Source organism: Balaenoptera physalus, assembly GCF_965194825.1.
Source record: "Balaenoptera physalus genome assembly, chromosome: 5".
In the NCBI taxonomy this organism is placed as follows: domain Eukaryota; kingdom Metazoa; phylum Chordata; class Mammalia; order Artiodactyla; family Balaenopteridae; genus Balaenoptera; species Balaenoptera physalus.
In genome coordinates this window covers 128,985,222-129,005,869 of record NC_138884.1, presented here as the reverse complement: position 1 = coordinate 129,005,869, position 20,648 = coordinate 128,985,222, and the positions used below count along the sequence as shown (strand labels likewise).

Below are 20,648 nucleotides of genomic sequence, written 5' to 3'. Positions count from 1 at the left end.
TAAGAGGACTCTTGTAGATGCATTTATTTGGTTAGATTCAGGATTGGTGTTTTACAAATATAGTGAAATTATCCTACATTTTAGGCAAACAGATAATGTGCAGTTACTGGGGCCTGGTACTTTGCTAGGCAGAAAGAGAGCTATAAAAGTATAAAATTCGGCTTCTGTTATCAAGGAATTTTCGTAGTTTCATGAAACAATGGTGATTAATGCCAGAAAGTATCTAGTACGTCCTGTGTTGCTTGATAACGTGGGCTGTAAGTGGTCAGTAGAGAAGGGGACTCATGATGATCAGCGTAGCCCATCCTTATGGTTGATGGAGGAAGTGAGACTGCGACCGGATCTTTGAAGTGCGTAGGATTTGGAGAGGGGAGAGCATGAAGGCGCTCCAGGAGCACCATGAAGTGGGCATATTCATGGAACAGACATGATGGCTGGTCTGACTGGTCAGAAGGCTCACTGACCAGGGATGGAAAGTAAGAGGATGAACAAGTGGAAGTTAGAGGACCCTTCCGAGGGAGAGCTGGAAAACCAAGCCGTGCATTTTATATTCCGTGTAGTGAAAAGACAAGGAGCCATTGCTGCAATGGGTAATGAAGACATTGTTTAGGAAGAAAAGTCTGTAAGTAAGGTACAAGGTAAATGGGTAATAATTAGAACCACAGAGTTCAGCCAGAAAGCTGTTAGGTATGGGAAGCCAGGTGTATGTGAACATCACATATTAGCTAGAGGAAGGAAGAGACTGAAGGAGAAAATTGTTTAAATATTGAACAGCTAGTTATATGCAGGCAGGAAGGGGGAAAATCATGACTCCGGGTCCAAGAAATTAACAGTGATGGTGCCACTGGTAACAAGGAAGACCTGAGAAGTGTGTATGCACGTGTGTGTCCTTTGGGAGGGAGGACGGAGGGGAGAGGAGTTTTGGCAATGAGGAGAAAGTAATACATAGTGTGGTTAGAAGAGGTAGAATGACCAAATGAATGTTTTTCTCAAGATTAGAGATTCAGCAAAATCAATAAAAAATTTCCTGGTAACGACAATCAGATCATATATAGTTGTCCTGGAAGAACTTGCCCTGTACCGTGGTCCTCTCTGCTCTGTGACAGAGGAACAGGAGTGAGCTAAGGTCGTGAACAGGCACGGTGGTAACAGGGTCAGCAGGCTCCGAGAGACTTAAAAGAGCAGTAAAGACAGCACAGGAATCACAATTTGTGAAGTTCACACTGAGGAGAGTCTATTTTAGCCAGTGAGATCATCCTTGGTAAGGTCGGAGGGCTTGAGAGACTAGAGATCTGAATATGAATAAAGTGCAAGTTCAGTTAGCGACTGCTAATAATAATAGTAATAATAATAATAGAAGCTAACACTTAATATAGCTCTTATCCCATGGCATTTGGAACTCCTTCTAGCACTTATATACATGAGCTCATTTGGTCCTTAGACGACGACGCAGGAGCTGTGATGGTTATGGTGCAAATTCGAATCCTGACTATTCTCACCTTGTGACCTTGGGCAAGTCATTTAAATTCCCTCTCTGTTTCCTTCTCTGTATAGTAGAATAATGACAGTGCCTGTCTCACAGGGTTTCTTATAAGTATTAAGGAGTATAAGTAGATGTAAAGTGCTTGGAACAGTACCTGGCACAGACTACATGCTCAACACGTTTTAGCTATTTTCACAGGGGGATACTGTTAAGGACAGATAGGAGTTGAAGATCTTGCTTTTTTTTTTTCCCAGGGAGGGACAGGGAGTAGCAAAGAGACTATGCCTGGTAGCAGCTAGGAGCTGTGGAACAAAGAAGGGATTGTCTATTGTTGATGTGAAAAAAAGACAATCAGCAGAGTCAAGGAGGTCTAAGAACTGGGGTCACAAGGTCAAATGAATCATCAACTTGAATATCTGTGGTCACAGAGAATAGGAACATAAAATAACCCCTGACTCATAGAAGGCAATAGTGATGATTTGGATAGAAATTGTGAAGTTAAGAATTAAATGGGTTGGGACTTCCCTGGTGGCGCAGTGGTCGGGAATCCGCCTGCCAATGCAGGGGACACGGGTTCGATCCCTGGTCCAGGAAGATCCCACGTGCCACGGAGCAACTAAGCCACAACTACTGAGCCCGCATGCTGCAACTACTGAAGCCCGTGTACCTAGAGCCCGTGCTCTGCAACAAGAGAAGCCACTGCAATGAGAAGCAACAAAGAGTAGCCCCTACTCACTGCAACTAGAGAAAAGCCCGTGTGCAGCAACAAAGACCCAATGTAGCCAAAAAATAATAAAAAAAAAATTTTTAATGCCAAATTTAAAAATAAATAAATAAATTACCAAAAAAAAAAAAAAGAATTAAATGGGTTGACATGGGTCACAAAGAGTAGCTAAGAGATTTGAGCCCAGAGCAATATATATGGATGAGAAGCCAGATTAAGGGGGACGGTTGTTAGAATCAGTGAAAAGGAGTACTGTGCTGGGGTGGCTGTGTTTTTCTCACAGAACTTTCATTTTCTGTTGATTTCTAAGGCTCTGTACTTCGGAGACATTGGTTTGATTTCTGCATTGGCATCCTTATGCCACTCTCAGAGATGGACCAACAACTGCAGGACAAGAGGAGATGCAGGGAGGGCATGCTAGCCCGTGACTGCTCACTGACGTGTGGGAATAACCCAGCAGCAGGAGTGGTTTAATGGGTCCTTGTGACACACCCTCAAATAAAGAGGCAACGTAGCCTTGTGTTTGAAAGAGTAAAAAGTAGCAGGATATACAATGCATTGGTTTCCATGAATATCTTGGTAAATGGGAAATTTGTCACCCTTTCATTGATTCATAAATCCATATTTTTAGAATGTAAGTAAAGGCAAACACATAATTTGCATTCATCTATCTCACAAGCCAAGAATTTTCTCTAATGTGAAACCGTCCTTTCGGCATTGTCTAAAAATGTGATGTGCGTTCGAAGTTTTAAACATGTTTGTGTTATATCCACCTAATCGCATTTCTAGTCCAGCTTCTAACTGGGCCGGTGAGTGGATACTGTGTGCAGAGTGCTGTGGGTCACAAGCCAGTGTGATGCAGCGGAAAGGATGCGTGTGAATCCCGGCTCTGCCTTTTCTGTTGACCTTGAACAAGTTAGATAATCTCTCTGAACCTTTGGTCATCTAAAAAACAAATGCTAAAATGCCAGTTTTAGAGGTCTCAGCCTGGGTCACCCAGGAGGCACAGCCTGAGACAAAAGCTGGCGTGCATATAGCTGATTAGTGCGTGTGATCCCAGGGAGCAGGAATGCAGGCCTGGGAGTGGGAAACAGAGAAGAAAGGGAAAGCCAGGAGAAGGACGAGGTATCCAGCTGTCCACCCATACAGGCAGCTGGTGCTCAGTCCCACCAGGTGCTTTTGAGAAGTCTTACGACATGAGACCCAGAACTGTTCGCAAAAGGACAGAGACTGTAGGGGGAGGGGGCAGCTCCACAGGCTTCCACACCCCACTGGTCACAGGGGACCTCCAGAGGCCTTAACTCCTCACACTCCAGGCTGAGCAAGCGTGAGTGCAGAGAGCCCTCCTGTGGGCAGAAGTGAGAGGATTCTCGGCGGGCCAGGGCAGGCACCTTCTGATGGGCTCCTCGTGCAGTTTGTTAAAGCAGGCGTGAAGCTGGACACTACATCAATGGCTGCAGTATGAGGTGGGACCGAGGGTTCTGATGTGGTGAGCTGAAGTGTCCTCTAGAGGATTATTGCAAAAAGTAAATATAAACTACTTAGCACAGTGCTGGACATGGTATAGGCTCTCAGTAAATAGTAATAGGTAGATTCATTTTCCCTAATGATAACAAACTCAAAAGGAATACAGTCTAACAGGGTAATAGACTTATAAACACCTAGCAGAATAAAACTGATACTAAACTAATACTGGATGTGCTTGGATTCCTCATATAAACGAAAATAACAGATACTCTAGAAGCTTTTCCTTTTCTAAGTGAAGGGAATGAGGAAGGCGGTAGCTGTACTGAAGTTGACTTGAGCTTATGCAGTCTGAGTGATGAGAAAATGCTATTGCCAAAATAGAGACTATAGAATACAGGCAGGATTTGGAGGGAGATCATCGATTCTGTTTATGCTAGGCCCTCTCTTATTCCGGGCCATCTCCCCGGAGCACCTCATCTACTCCTGTGGCTTGGATTTATGTCCAAGCATGTTGATGTGATCCACATCTCTCTCTCCAGCCCAGACCCGAGTTCAGACCTTTATACCCATTTGGTTGTACGTCAGGCACCTTAAAATTCATAGATCCAACACTCAACTAGTCCATCTTCCCCTCCTTCATCTCCCATCTCTAATCATCTTCTCCCTTTTTTCCTGTGTCAGAAATGACAAAGCAGAAGCTTAGTCTCCATACTTTCCCCCTTCATCTCCCGCATCCCCACTAGCTCCCAACATCAGGATTCATTGCCAACTCCTAACTAATCTACCCCCTAAACAGCTCTTTTTATTTGGGATTCTACCACTGTAATCCAGGCTGTCTCTTACCTGGGTTACTAGAACAGTTTCCCACTAGTCTCCTAACTAAATCCCAGTAGTCTCCATGCATCTCCAGTCTTGGTTCCAGCAAATTTATCTTTTCTTACAAATCTGCTCATTTCAGTCCATCCATTGTCTTCCCACTGTCCAGTGATAAGCACAGTATCTGACCCATGGTACAACTCACTAAATACGGAAGGAACAAAGAAGACAAGGCACGAGTTCACTTGGGAAAGGTTACAGCAACAACAAAACATGGCAGTGTGGAAGTCAGCAATGTCGGTGGTGGGTTAAACACTAGGAGTAGATGAGATCACCCATCCTCTTTATTTTCGTTTTACTGTTTTTGTTTTCCCTTAAGCTTCTCTCACTCCAACTCATTTTTTTTCCTGTGTTAACATTTGTTGTCTTGGGTAGCTTCTCTATCTTCAGCAAATTAAATGCAAAGTAAAATAATGATTCATGTACTAGTACAGAGGAATAACAAATCAATTGTATTATCTAACACTTGTATCGTGCTTTACAATTCATAAACCCCTGTCCTATTAATTCAAGAAACAGAGACTTTCAGAACTATAACTTTCTGTCTTTCTTTTAAAGAACAAAGAGTGGAAATGCTGCTTTATGTTCACATGTGAAGGGTCATGAGAAGTAGGAGGTGGAGGACTCTGCTTGCAGTGCTTTAGAACTTGATGTGTGACTCTGTTACATACAATGAATTGACTATAATATTCCTCCCCTCACTTCACTCAGCCAAACGGTCTTTACTGTTTCCCCCAAGTTCATTTTAGAGCACCGCCAGGATGTCCTGCATTGAAATAACCTGGATCCCACGTGGGGAACTTTTTCTGACTCAGCTGTCTCCTTCCTTCCTCCAGAAGGGGATGTGCACCCACTGGCCCCCATTTCCTTGCCTCTCGTCACTCACACCTCAGCTAATTCCATCTCAGTTGACTCTTCTTATATACAGGCACACATAGGGACGCTGACCTTCAGCCTTATTTCAGAAGAAAGGCTTGCATGGAAATTTATTTCAGATTTTAAATTAATTGCACTTTTGAAATTGAAAAATATTATTGGCACAGCTATTTCAGAGATTTTTTTCACGTGTAGAGAAAGTAATCCTTTGTCCTTATTCCTTCTACTATTTTAATAAATATTAAAACCCATGAAATTGTTCATCCTTTGAACCGGCAGCAGTTAACATTGGTATTTGAAAACAATTTGACTCTTTATATGTATTTCCCAGAGATTCCCTCACTCTTCTTAGCAAAAGGAGAGAAAATTGTTAGCTGGATTAATTTTTGTGCAGTAGCCTCTTTTTCAGTTAACCAATAAGAAGAAGAAATTGATAACTGATATGCTGGGGAAACTGATAATTTTTTTTAACTTGTTTCCTTTCTTCAACAAACCCAGAAGTGAACACCCACTTGCTCAGCTCTACTGCCATTCCATCATGGAACATCATCACTTTGACCAGTGCCTGATGATCCTCAACAGTCCTGTAAGTACCTAATTTATGGCTGCAGAATGTTAACAGAGAGCTTTATAAATTCAGTTTTATTTTTAAGTTTTGGATTTATTCCCAGTAACATAAATTCTTGAGCATGCTTTATTCCTTTTTGGGTAAGAAAGGCAAAGCCAAAACATTTGAGATCTTCGCAGCCTCACTTCTCTAGAAACCAAAACTGTCTAACTGCTGCCTGAAAAGGGAAAACTGGTTACTCACCTCCATTTGGTTATTCCACATTAGAAACAAACAAAACTGGTATTTTATGGCTCTCAGTTCTGTTTTGGTTTTTGTTTTTGGCAAATGAAGTGGTTTATACGACTCTCAAAAGGTTTTCTTTCATAAGGCAATACCTTTTCCTCTTTTTATGGAAACTTTTGACCACTAATAAACATTTTCATTAAGGAAGAAAGCTATTCAACAATTTGGCTAAATGAATATTTATCAATGTAAGAAAGCATATAATAATGTTACTCTAGTCATATTTATATTAAGGAAAATAAGGTTAAAATGATATATGCCAAAATGTTCGCAACGGCTGTCTTTGTCTAGTTAAACTATTAATCCTTTTTTTATTTTCTGATTTTGATTTGTTGTTCATTGTTCACATTACCCATTGTATGCGTGTATTACCTTTATAATAAGAAAACAGTGAAAGTTGTAGGCGATTACGTTGAACAAGCACAAACGCATGGTATATAATTTTAAAGCAATTTTACCTCCATCTCTTTACATTTGCCCAGTGGCACTAGTTCTTCCCTGAGCCCTAGAAAACGCAGGCGGCCCATGACTTTTGTGGTCACTCTTTGATAAGTTTTACCCTCCAGTTACTACTTCACGTTCTAAAATATTGCATACAGTTCTCAATTTAGAAACCAAAATGTGCAGCCCTACGTAGTAGTCCAGATTTGGGGCTCGATTTGAAGTCTCAGGTTCTCTCCTCCCACCCTGGTTGGCTCCTTTCGTCCCTCCCTCATGTTTCTTCTGACTCCTTCCTCACCCCCAAACCCCCATGTCCCTTCCTACCCCTCCAGACTTGGAGAATAGGAAACAAGAGGGGTAAGAACATTCTCAACAGACTGGTAGTGTGATGAGTGTCCGCTGTTTGTGCCTGGTAGGTGTTTAAGCCAAGTTCTTTTCTTACGAGTAATTCCGTGATCCTGGCCGAGCGCCTTAACTGTGGGGCTTTTCCACTGACGTCGCCTTAATATGAGTGATCATCTCTGTGCAGTTTATCACCTTATGGCTCCTTCCTCAGCTCCTGGAACTCTGATTGTTGGCTTTCAGCTCCTTTCTGCTAAGGTTCTTTTGCCTTCTTTGTGGTCCTCTTGAACAGGACAGGACTTAAACCAACCCCATGCCTCCAAAACTCAGAGAAGGCAGGCCGTCCTGTAGGGTAGCAACCTCTCCTTCACTGCTCCATCAGAGCACCTAGCCAGCCTGTAAGTCTTGCCTTGTAGATTTTCCAGACAGGAATCAGACACAAGGGTACTGGAGCCCACCCCACCCAGCAAACTCCAGCAGGCATACGCCGCGACTTCAAGCCGCTCTCTCTTACTTGAGTGAAGGGGAACGCAGTCGCACCTGTTGGTGCGGGTGAAGGGATAAGAGTTATGTGGCCAGTTTGGGCACCTCCTTATAAATTCTGCACATGCTCTAGTACAGACTGCTACAGATGTGACTGTTTAACATGAATTAGTTGATATATGATTGGGAGGTAGGGGAATGATGTCAGTAAAATGTATAAGTTGTACTGTTTCATGAACAAGTTCTCTTGGGTAAGGTGCCAGAATTATGGGAGTTGAATTTTGACCTTCAGCAAGGAAGGAAGAAGCCCTCTGCTTGGCTCTTGCACGAGCAACCCTTTCGGTTCTGTTTTAGGAATATTGAAAATGGGCGCTTAGCCCTGAGGCGCTCTCCCTCGCCTTGGGCTGCTCTGGGCCCATGGGAAGGAGGTTGCTCTTCCTTCAGCACCTCCCTTAATATAGCCCCATTGTCTGCGCGATCCAGTTCCCCTTGTGCCGCCTCTGGGCCTCCACAAACCACCATTTCCACTCAGCTGCTTCTGTGCTGCTTTAATGTCCTCAGAGGCAGCCTCCAGACTTGCTAGCCTGGCCTGTCCAGGTTACCTCCAGAGGTACCAGTTCTTGATTTGGTTTGTGCTCTGGTTATAAAGTTACATAGGCTTTGAGTGGTCTGCCCCCAACACTGTTTCTCCCAAAAACCATGTTATTTTTAGTGTGTGGTTCTTCCGAACTGAGACTTCTCAGGAATGTGTGTGTCGAGTTATAGCAGCAACATCTGTACCTTCTTTGGAATTTGCTGTCTTTGCCCTTCAGCTCAAACTTCATTTTAATATCCTATTTAGTTTTAAAGAAAATATGCTAACCTTTTTAAAAAAACCCGTATTCTACAGTATGCCTATCACAGCTCTCTCTGTTATTAGGTAACATAAAACTTATGTAATATAGTATTACTAACATAAAAGGAATCTGGTTATATCTATGGCTGGCCTCACATTATAAGGCCCATCTATATATTCTGTCTTTGTAATCACCAATACACAAGAATTTACAGCCTTTGTTTTTGGAAGGGAAAATAAAAATACAATACCAAAAGACATTTCTACTTTTCCACTTGAAATAGTTTTGTCTTAAAATAAATAAAAGTATCAGAATATAGTTTTGTTTTGCCCAGAATCTAAAGTGGCTTAATATTTAAAAATAAGGTTTCTTGTGTAATCACAGATTCATTAATTAGACGTATACCACAATTTCAGCATCAGTTATCCTCTAACCAATGTTTGAACCTGGCTCAGCAGTTTCCTTTCTTCAGAACAAATCCTTTACCTCCAGACCCTATTTCTAAGCTTCTGGGTTTTTTTTCTCAGCCCTGAGGTTTAGGAAGCACATCTGACTCAATTTACAGATGTTGTTTTGAGTATATTCTGGGTACCCAAGGTATGTTTTACTTAGTTCAAGATTAGAGAGTCACTGTGCTTTAAATTACAGGCAAGAAATAAAAAATGGTTCCATAGCAAAAACTTTAGATAACTTGCACATGGATTAGCCACCTTTGAAATATTCCTTATAGATGTTTCAGCTCTTGCTTTCTTTATACCACCAGTAAGCACATCATTGCTCACACCCTCTACCCATCTGTATTGGCATGTTCCTGAGGAATACACACTGTTCTCAATATGAAGTTAAAATTATATAAATCTGCACCAGAAATGTTATTGGATTTATTACAGAAGCCATAGAGAAATGATTTTTAAAAAAATCAATTGTTTACAATTTCCTCACTCTGTTCTTCACATCTATTAATACAGTTTTTGATTTTTCAAAGTTTTACTTGTTCTCAGATCATAGCAGTTAGCCTGCCCAAAGGAAAAAGGTATATAGTTATTAGATTTGGGGCCTGGACTAAAGCCTAAGGAGTAGAAGAGTTGGAGAAACATGCATACTTTGGCCCATGAACCATCATGAAGCTGTTTTTTCTTGTATGACAAGGTGATGGGGGTGGGTGCATAGAGGGGAAACATTGTTTCACGGTATTTACTTTATGTAAGCAGGTGTCCTCTATCTTCCTGAGTTCAGAATACTAGGCATGCGTTTAAAAGATGTGACTATTTTTTCAGATTTTGTTCTTATCAGCAGCTTCTCCAGGTGGAATGCTAATGATGGTTTTCTTTTTTTTATAAAGGGCAATCAGATTCTCAGTGGCCTCTCCATTGAAGAATATAAGACCACGCTGAAAATAATCAAGCAAGCTATTTTAGCTACAGACCTAGCACTGTACATTAAGTAAGTTTTAAGAAGTATGTTGATAAATAGGTCTTGGATGTGTTTGCATTGTTTCAAACTTTAAAAATCCACATTGGGGTATTTTTAGATTATAAGGACAGATGTCCTGGCAAAGCTGTCTATCAAACTATGGAGCAGTTTCTCAAAGGAAGCCAGAAAAGTCTACTCCTTCTGCTTACTTAATGCTATAGAAATTACAGAATACAGAGTTATTTCTGATGTTTGTCTCTGAAATAATGTGCAAAGCAAATAACCATCTCAAGGTCATTCCAAGCTAGGTTGGCCAACCTAAAGGTTATACAGGCCATTTGCTTTTCCTCCTTTCCTTCTCTCCCCCAACTTCTGACCATTTCACAATTCCTTTATACTGTCATCCAAGCTTACGTGGGCCGGAAAAGGAGCTGAGTGCCAGACAAGTAAATTTTGTTTCTTTTTATTGGATTTTGGCAAAAGAAGGATATTAATGCAGAACTTTAATGAAGTTAATGATTCAAAAATTAAAGTATGCTTTAGAGTGTATTAGGGATGTAGGTATGTTTGCATCATTAAACTGCCTTTCTAAAAGCAAGGAAAGACGTTGCTGCCTTTGGGCAAGCATTCGTTTCCCCCAGAGACTGAGGTCTTTGCTGCGCATTTGGGAGCGAGGGGAGTCCGGCAGTCACACTCAAGGGATTTCCCAGGAACACGGGCCTCACTCCCTCTGTACGAGGATGTGCATTATGGTTTTAGCCACTCTTTTGAGAAGTAAAAACAAACAGAAGAGACACACAAAACCTCATACCAGATACCCACTGCTGTGCATCTGAAAGTAACTACATCTAAAAGAGTCTGTTTCCTTGGATTTTGGAGCACTTTAAAGTTAATTAGGGTAAAAGAAAATATAGTAAATTTCAGTGTATTCAAAATGATTGCAGAATAAAGATGATCAAATTACCAAGAATTTGAAAAATACCTGTAACCACAAAGACTTCCCGACCTTTTCAGGCCACATGGGTCTCCCCTCTGAACCCTTCTGAAACCTCTTTTCATTTTTGGTACTTAGTCATAGACGGGCAGTTTTGTTATGTAAGTTTCTCTTATGTTTGTGTCTTTGACTAGATTTTAAACACTGTGAAAGGAACTCATGTCTAATAATTTCCCAAGATGCCTAACAATGTTGAGCACATAGAGGTATTCACTATACAGTGAATGAATATTAGTTTATACTTTACTTGGTCATTCTTTGTTTCAGAAGGACTTCACAACTTTATAGTGACAGAGTAATTATTATGAACATTTTTTACCCTATACCATAATATATGTGAATGAGGTATATAAAATTAAACTGAAAGCATATAGATCTTATTATGCCACACACAAAATTTCTTAAATCATTCTTGGCATCAGACTTTTAACTCATATTGGTTCATTTTCTTAAAATCATGTTCAAGAATTAAAATTTCCATTACTTGTGATTCGTAGTTAAAAACAAGGTGAGATTTTAATGTTTCAACCAAAGAATATGGTAGAAGAGAAGAAGGTAAGGTATTTAAGATTTTTAAATGATGATTTTTATATTGGATTCTAAGATGAGAAAAAACCATTTGAGATTTTTTTCCCCAAAAATTTTACTCCATGAGTCTTTCTAGACCAAAGGGATAAGAGCTTGGGGGACTCATCATAACTACAAAATATTTTTCTTTATTTTAAAGGAGGAGAGGAGAATTTTTTGAACTTATAAGAAAAAATCAATTCAACTTGGAAGATCCTCATCAAAAGGAATTGTTTTTGTAAGTAGGATTACTATCCTTAAAGCTGAAGTTTTGCTACCTAATTAATTTTATTGCAATTAGTTGTTACAATGTGATGATCTTAGAGGCTGTCGGAATTCTTGAGTGTTGTACAAAAATGAATATTTACTTGAAAAGAAATGCATTTGCAAATTCAAGTGAATGAATCACTTTTGTCCTAGAAGGACCTTTAAAATGTGGTAGAGTATCAGTACCAGGCTATAGAGTTTCCTTGTTCATACTCACAATTCTTTGGAATTGAAGACCTGAAAATATCATCCTAAAGAATGTAGGAGCGAGAACATGGCTGTGAAGTGTTTACTTCTCTTACGTGACAGCTGAATAGCGCTGTCAGAACTTCAGGGTTTCTGTTTTTCCTCACCTGTTCCTCTGTCCCTCCCTCCCATCCTTTGCTATTACTATCACTGCCTTTGTCATGACAAGAACTGGATCAATAAAAAAGAGCTAAGTGTCAATAATAAAGAAAAGATAGAGGTAGTAATACTAAGGATAGTGCTCTATTACAATTTTATAACCAACATTTCTTTAAATAGATTGGTATTACTTCACATGCAAACAAAGATGCAAATTATAAGGAAACATACAAATGCCCAGCTGTCCGTTCTCTATAGCCATGCTTCACCTAAGAGTCTCAACATGTTTTTAGAACGGTGCCTTAGAAAAGTACAGACATGCTACTGTGATTCGTGAACAGTTTTTCTCAATGACAAAAGTGGAATCTGACCACAATTCCAAGTCTGTGCCACAGTTTTCACTGCTCCACTCTCCTAACTTCTGACCTCTCGGCAGACAAGCACTCAGGACGTGTAGCGCTTGCGTTGCCTCTTCCACTCTTCACAGTCCAGATTGTAGTTAAGCTCACACAGGTGCATAGTCTTCTTTGGGGGAGGCAGTTTGTATTGGCAAGTATTATTGAAATCCTTCATGATTAAAGATTTCTCTGGTGCACTCATGACTTGCGAGAGAGTTGGTATAAGAGATAGAATTAGAGGCAGAAAACCATTTTCTTTGTGGCCTAATATGGTTAGGGAGAATGTACTTTTAGGTTGGGTTTCCCTAGAGGGACAAGTGATCCAGTCCTTTACCTTGAGTGCTTCTATATGACAGTGATGGCCTTTTTGCCTATGTCTTCAAACAAATTAAAAGGATTAGATGGCAGGTATTTGGACCTGACATGAGAAAACACTGCACTAAAGAGAGAACTATTTCCATACAGTAGTTTTATATAGTATTGAGTTCTAGAGCGCCTTGTCACAGACTCCAGACTCCAGCATGGTTTTCAACTTCTCTAACAAGCGAAGGAATAAACAGCATCATCCTTTCATTTCCCTCTTTTCTCCAGCAGATACTGTTCAATAACTCAAAGGCTTTTCACATAGGAGTCACTACATGTGTTGAGTGAATTAGAATGACCCACCATAGTTCTTGCTGTCACGGAACTTTTATCAGTAGGACAGCTGAAGTTATCCTTTAATGGTTAATTATTAGTAATCAATGTGTTTTCATCATACTGTCACTTAGATTGGAAGACCAAAATAAAAAAAAAAAATAATAGCAGGCAAGCTTTTGCTCAAAGGTTAATAATTTCTCTCCTGCTGCTAATCTGGAGATAAATGAGGCAGTGTGAAGGCAAATTCCAGTAGTTCACTGGGTAACCAAAACAATGACACTGTGATATCACTGTATCAGCCCTGCTTGTATGTAAATTCTATTTCTGTTTCTTTAGTCTATAAACTGCCATCCTCATAGTTTAGAGGGTTTTAATTTAACTTTTTTATTAGTAACTATTTACTAGGGTTTGTATTCACATAAAAGTAAACAGGAGTATTGGGCTTCTTTTTCCCTTAACAGAGCGATGCTGATGACAGCTTGTGATCTTTCTGCAATTACAAAACCCTGGCCTATCCAACAACGGGTATGTTGCTTAGTGACGATAAAAGTAATCATTAAAAAGTCAAAATAAGAAAAATCTTTACTGTTAAATGTAGTTTTTGAAGTATTTGGGGAACTTTTTATCTAAATTTTAAGTAGTATTAAAAGCTAATTAAAAGATAATTGGACATAAACAGGTTTTCTTTTTTGGAGGACTCGTTAGCACTTAATAATATTTGTAAGATATATTAAGAAAGAAAGCATCTATATTAACACAGCAAAACCTAGCTGTTGATAAAGTTTAATTCCAATACTACTGCTGGCTTAGTTGGGGATTTTTTTTTAACACATCCCTTTAATAATATTAAAGTTTAGAAGAAGCAAACTTAATCTTCTTACGGTTAGCGTATTAGGCTATACCTCAACTCTAAATAGGCATTAACAGGTAGAACTTAAACATTTCCGGTGCTTAGAAGTATAGGACGTGTTGATATAAGATGTCAGGAAGGATCTGATCAGGGCCTGTGGCTAGGAGGCTAGAAGTACATCCTCTCTCTAGATAAGTAACTGCTGTAACATCTTGCAGAGGCAATAAAGGCCCTAAGCTAGAAGAAGGGGTGGGTGTATTTGCAGTGATGTGTATGTTGTGGTTCTGTTTTCTGAGATTACACCTTGAACCCTAAATGTACTACCTGAGATTACTGGCCGCGCTGTTGGTCACAGCTCTGGGCTGCACAGTCACGGAGCCCAGTAATGACAGGCTCATCTCATGAAACAAGTGCTGAGAAAACAGTATCGGGAGCGCACTCTCCAATGTGCCAAAGCTGACGTGCCACAAGCACTCATGAAATGTCTTTACAGACCTTCCTGCTCCATAGTAAATAAGACTATATGCCCATTTCCAAATAGGAAAGAGAATGGAAGAGGGAAGAATTTGTCTTTTCATTTACTCTTTCTTTTTTCTGAATCAAACCCTGAAAAAGTACAGTAGTGAAGTTGGGGTCCAGACATAAAAAGCAACACTATAAAGCCTCTATAATTAAAACAGTTTGGTATTGGTGTCAGACCAGTGGAACATAATAGAACATTGAGAATTGCATAGAATGTTTAATATATAATAAAGATAGCATTTCAAATAACTGGGGGGAAAATAGACTTTACAAAATCATGTTAGGATGATTTTCCCATCTTCCATAGTCAGATGGCAAAAGACGAAATTGGATCTATTCTGCATACTTAAATTCCAAATGGGGCATAGAGTTCAGTGTAGAGAATTAAACCATACAAGTACTAAATAAAAACATTTGTGGATTCTTTTATAAACAAGGAGTGAGAAAAGTTTCCTAACCATGGCTCAACATTCAGAATCAATAAAGGAAAAGATTGACAAATTTGATTACAAGAAAATTTAAAAATTAAGAAAATTTTTTGCATGGCAAGGACACTATAAGCAAAGAAAGACAATGAAAAACAGGTAAAAATATTTGCAACTTTTATCTGACAGATAGTTAATATCCCTAATATTAAAGAACTTCTTAAAAATAGAGAAGAAAAAGACCAACAACCCTACCGGAAAATGGGCCAAAGATTTGAACAGAAAGTTGATAGAAAAAGAAATGTGAATGGCTCTTACTCATTTGAAAAGGTTCTCAGAACCTCAATCATAAGAAAAGATGCAAGTTAAAACTACACTGACACATGGAACTTCCCTGGCAGTCCAGTGGTTAAGATTCCGTGCTTCCACTGCAGGGGGCAGGGGTTCGATCCCTGGTCAGGGAACTAAGATCCTGCATGCCACGTGGCGTGGCCTTAAAAAAACAAAACAAAACAAATAAAAAACAAAACACAAATCAAAAACTACATTGACACAAAAGAACTTGTACAGAATCTCATTACAATAACAGCGTTACTCCTAATAGTCAGAAACTAGAAACAACCCAAAAGTCTCTCAACGGGAGCATGGATAAATGTATTGTAGTACACTACTCCTTCACACAGTGGAGTACTGCTCAACAGTGAAAAGAAACTGAAACTGATACAGGCAACTACATGGATTAGTCTCATCAACACTAAACTGAGCAAAAGAAGCCAGGTACAAAAGAATACTGTGATGTCATTTATGTGGTGTTCTAGAAGAGGCAAAACTAATTGATAGGATAGCGGTTGGGTGGGGAGGGAGGGAAGAAGGTGCAGGGATTCACTGTGAAAGGGCCTGAGGGCACCTTCTGGGTGACAGAAATATTCTATTTCTTGGATGGGGTGTGTGTTACCTAGTTACATGCTTCTATTAATATACTGAACTGTATACCCATGGTCTATGCAATTCACAGTATGTAAATTCTACTTCATTTAAAAATTGTCCATTTCTCAATTGTCCGATTGGCAAAGACCCAAAGGTTTCACCACATACTCTGTTGGGGAAGCTGTGGGAAAAAAAGGAATGCAAAATACTATAACCCTTTGGAAGTATATGAATACACAAATTCATTTACCGTTACTCCTAAGAATGTTATCCCAAAATGTACTGGCAAGAATATAAAAAGACATTTACACAAGCCTATTCATTTTAGTGCTATTTGTAATAGCAAACACTGGAAATAACCCAAATGTTCATTAATAGGTTACTGATTGAATAAATTATAGTACATTTACATGATGAATCCTTTGCAACAGCAAAAAGAAATGAGGATTCTCTATATACTACTAGGGAGTGATTACAAAGATATATTATAAGTAAAAAAAAAAATAAAATAAAATAAAAGCAAGGCAGTGAAAAATGCGTATGGTATCCTACCATTTATCTGAGAAGGGGATGAAATAATATATGTACATATTTGCTTATATTTTAAAAAAACAGAAGGATTAATCACAAAAAAGTTAATTATTTCCCTCAGGGGAAGGGAATAAGATAGAGGGAACAGAGATATAAGCTAGAGTTGCTTGCATGCACTTGTTTTGTAGGTTTAATTTACGAACCATGTAAATTGCTCTTATAGTTATAAAATAAATTGAATTTTTAAAAAATCACTTAACCTTGAAAGTAAAATGAAACAAAATGATTTTGGTTGCAGAACCACACTGAGAGGGACTGTTTTATTCCAAGTGACATTAAAACAGTAATTTGACCATATAACTCTGGCGAGATGTACACTGAGAACAAAAAGAACTCCAAAAAAAAGAAACCTTTAAAACTGTTTTTAATCATATTAGTGGTAATTTTGTATAGATATTCAGTCACCATTGTGGGTGATGTGGGATAAAAGCAAATGAAAAATTAGATTGGTGTTGTTGAGAAGTAGGATTTTCAGCATGAGTGGAAAGATAAAGATCTAAGGTGGATAAGGTTTTGCAGAAATCCTGGAGTCCTGAATTTGAATAGGAAATACTGTATGAACTTACGTTGTATCTTAGCTCCATCCATTAAAAGGGCTTAAAAATAATGATCACCCTGGTAGTAATGAATGAACCTAGTGCCCAGATTGAGGCTTCCAAATACCTCAGTTTGAAGGAATTAGGGCTCCACAAGGAAATGGCTGATGCGGTTCCAAAGCAGGCAATGTACAAGATGAGCCTAGAACATCTTGTTATAGCAGAAAGCGAGGAAGCTATCAAAGACTGATGAAGCCATGTCGAAAGAACAAAGAAGCCAACTTAATATGCTCTCAGCTGGCCAAAATGGAACAATGTCTGAGTGTCAGTGAGGATTGAAATACATTATAATGTTTAAATCCAAGAGTTCAAAATAATAATAAAAATAATAAAACAAAACCTTCCATAGTCATCTTTGGTGGATGCTTGAGAACCAAGTTATTTTTTTTTTCATAGTAACTAAAGCAGAGAAAATCAAGTATTTCTCGTGCTTTATTTATACAAATTGTACTTTAGGGCAGGGGTCCCCAACCCTCGGGCCAAGGACTGGTACCGGTCCATGGCCTGTTAGGAACAGGGCCGCACAGCAGGAGGTGGGCGGTGGGCGAGCAAGCGAGCAAAGCTTCATCTGTATTTACAGCCGCTCCCCATCACTCCCATTACTGCCTGAGCTCCGCCTCCTGTCAGATCAGCGGTAGCATTAGATTCTCATAGGAGTGTGAACCCTACCATGCTCTGCGCACGCAAGGGATCTAGGTTGCGCGTTCCTTATGAGAATCTAATGCCTGACGATCCGAGGTGGAGATGAGGTGATGCTAGCGCTGGGGATCGGCTGCAAATACAGATTATCATTAGCAGAGAGGTGTGACTGCACAGAGACCATGATAAATCAATTGCTTGCAGACTCGTATCAGAACCCTATCAGTGAGTGACAAGTGAAAACAAGCTCAGGGCTCCCACTGATTCTGCATTATGGTGAGTTGTATAGTTATTTCATTATATATTACAATGTAATAACAGAAATAAAGTGCACAATAAATGTAATGCACTTGAATCATCCTGAAACCATCCCCCCTGACCCTGGTCCATGGAAAAACTGTCTTCCACAAAACTGGTCCCTGGTGCCAAAAAGGCTGGGGACCGCTGCTTTAGGGTAACTAAATAATTGATGTGGGGAACTTTATTTTATTTCAGCTATAAAGGAAAAAGGAATGATTGCTTTGCATATTACATTTTTGCAGCCTCTTAATTAGTGAATCTAGACAGAGATCATGAAGGGTTGTTAATCTCACAGAGAGAGGCAACCAGGCATTATACAGCCCTTGAGAGAAGTACAGGGCACTGCCTGTGAAAGAGTTGTGGCAAAAAAAAAAAAAATTTCAAGTCTCAATCTAATCAAGTGTCTAGATCTCATTACTGGTGTATGGAAATACAGGGTACAGAGAAACATTAAATTTCATCATGGGAACACAATCAGCAAAATCCAGACAGTGGAAAACTGCAGGATAAACAACCCAGTTTATTCAACAACAACCAAAATTATAAGGACTATTTTTAAAAAGAGAAGAGAAGGAACTGGTAGATTAAAAGAAACCTAAAAGGCATATCAATCAGTCTCAGTATATGGACCTATTTGATACTGTGTTTTACACAGCACCTCATACAACAGATGCTTAATAAATATATCGTTGATTATGCATACAGATGGGCACACGGTACTTTTTTTCCACTGATTGCTGAAGTTGAAATAATGTTGCTTTTTTCTGTGTAATTATAGAAGATTACAAACTCTAGCCTTTGTGATTAGGTACACATTAAAACAAATAAAATTTCTATTAGTTGTTACTGCTTTATTCTAATTTTACTGATGTGGTTGAAAGCTACAGCTTTGATAGATTTTATTATCTTCATTCAAAGTCTCTGTTTTACAGAGTAATATGCTTTTATTTACCCAAACTTAGTCTGTTATTGATTTCAGATAGCAGAACTTGTTGCCACTGAATTTTTTGACCAAGGAGACAGAGAGAGAAAAGAACTCAACATAGAGCCTGCTGTAAGTATGAGACCTTGCTGGTAGGAATTATTCATATACATTTTTTATTGTAGACTCTTTTTATGCTTCTATGAGATCTTAGGAACAGAATTTCTCATTATTTTTAAAAACTTTTCTTACTAGAAGATTATACATGTTTGCTACAGAAAATAAGCAAATAACAAGTCATCATATTGTACCTATATTTTGTAATTTACTTTTTCCATTTAAATATCATAAGCCACTTTTCATTCTAACAGATGCTCTCTTATATATCATATATAATGGTTACATGAAATAGATGTAACCATAATTTACTTTTTCGTACAATGTTTGCAGAGTTCACTATTACAAACAGCACTTTGATAAACATCTTTGTTGCTAAACATCTGTGGGCCATTTTTCATTACCTTGTTAGGATAAATTCCAGACTTGCTGTGTTGTAGGGCACACAGATTTTAAAGATTTTTTGATACATACTGCCTTTTTTGTATAGTGTAGGGAATCTCGAATACAAGAAGATTCTTCTTAAACCATTGGAGAAGTTTTTCCTGGAAATGAATGAGTTTTTCCTGGAAATGAAGCATAGAGTCTTTTTTTTCAATTCAAATGAACATTTATTGAGCCCACATTAAATGGGACATGGTTACGAGATGCCCCTCCTCCGTCTGTGTACCATTCCTTCCACCCTGCTTTTTATCCTCCCCTGGGTACCTCCTATGTCTCATTAGTCCTTTGCAGTTATTCAGTCTCCTACTATGTAGTAGTGGGCTTGTTCAGAAGCTCAGAATCTTCTCAGAAAATGGTGGGTGGCAGAGTGATGGTCGCAGCTAATGGAGAATTTGCTTCATTTTAAACAAGCACTGAGACAGACTCTTTGCTCCCCATGGAGGTGCTGGGCTTGTCCGCTGCACCAGTCATGAGCTCCTGGGAATAAGCAGCAGTGACATCTGCATAATCTTCACTCAAAAAGCTCTCTGTGTCAACTGAATTGTAATCAACTGTGGCCTCAGTGGCTTTTTCCACAAAGCTGAGAGTGTTTGATGCCACATCAGTAGACAGTTTGAAAGCATGTGTGTTCTCCAAATACATGTCAGCAGTGGAGTCTAGGTCAGTGCTTGACTGTAGGTCAGCAGTTGATTCTAGGTCATTGATCAATTCTGGGGGTCATGTGGGGAAAGTCACAGCCGGGGCAAACATGGGAGAGAGGACCAGGGCCTTCCTGAGTGTGGTAAGAAGGCAGGTAGGCAGGTATCTAGCCTTCCTCAGCTAACCCAGTGATTCATCTTTTTAGAGCCAACTTGCATTGTGTTCTTTAAGTAAATGCAGATCTGTGTGTGTCTGTTTCTGTTTTCAGGACCTAATGAACAGGGAGAAGAAAAACAAAATCCCAAGTATGCAAGTTGGATTCATAGATGCCATCTGCTTGCAACTGTATGAGGTATTTATTATGAAAACTACTAGACTTGCTAAACTTTGACCATGTTATGAATTAAAACCTAAAGTAAATTGAAGCGACTAACACCAGGCGTATATTTTTTGCGTCTTAATCAACAAACTAGAAATAAAATTATCAGGATTATTTCTTTTGCTCATGAACATGCTGTTTGTACTGAATAAGGAACACGTTTTATATTTACTGTTTCTCAAAAATGTTAATTCATTAATGTATAACTACCTAGTGAGTGCCTACCATGTGCTGGGCTCCAGCAAATTCGTGTAGGGAATGCTAAGAAAAATCACGTGCCAGTGCTTCCCTCA

General features: G+C 39.2%; 1 protein-coding gene and 1 long non-coding RNA gene across 12 annotated transcripts in view; one reads left to right on the top strand and one right to left on the bottom strand.

The window, feature by feature from the left end:
- LOC309661352 overlaps positions 1-20,648 on the bottom strand; it is a 161,509-nt gene that overhangs the window by 70,445 nt on the left and 70,416 nt on the right. For 2 of the 7 annotated variants that reach the window (XR_014263970.1, XR_014263976.1), the window contains one exon: positions 19,481-20,247. The exons of the other annotated variants lie outside the window; for them this stretch is intronic. This is a non-coding gene — a long non-coding RNA (uncharacterized lncRNA). Of the gene's footprint in view, positions 1-19,480; positions 20,248-20,648 lie in introns of those variants that run through there. 7 annotated transcript variants of the gene reach the window in all.
- Positions 1-20,648, top strand: part of PDE5A (phosphodiesterase 5A) — a 163,167-nt gene that overhangs the window by 139,745 nt on the left and 2,774 nt on the right. For all 5 annotated transcript variants that reach the window (XM_082462811.1, XM_082462815.1, XM_082462813.1 and 2 more), the window contains exons 15-20: positions 5,925-6,012; positions 9,724-9,824; positions 11,516-11,593; positions 13,466-13,529; positions 18,834-18,908; positions 20,245-20,328. In XM_082462811.1, the coding sequence (XP_082318937.1) occupies positions 5,925-6,012; positions 9,724-9,824; positions 11,516-11,593; positions 13,466-13,529; positions 18,834-18,908; positions 20,245-20,328 (490 nt within the window). The remainder of the gene's footprint in view (positions 1-5,924; positions 6,013-9,723; positions 9,825-11,515; positions 11,594-13,465; positions 13,530-18,833; positions 18,909-20,244; positions 20,329-20,648) is intronic.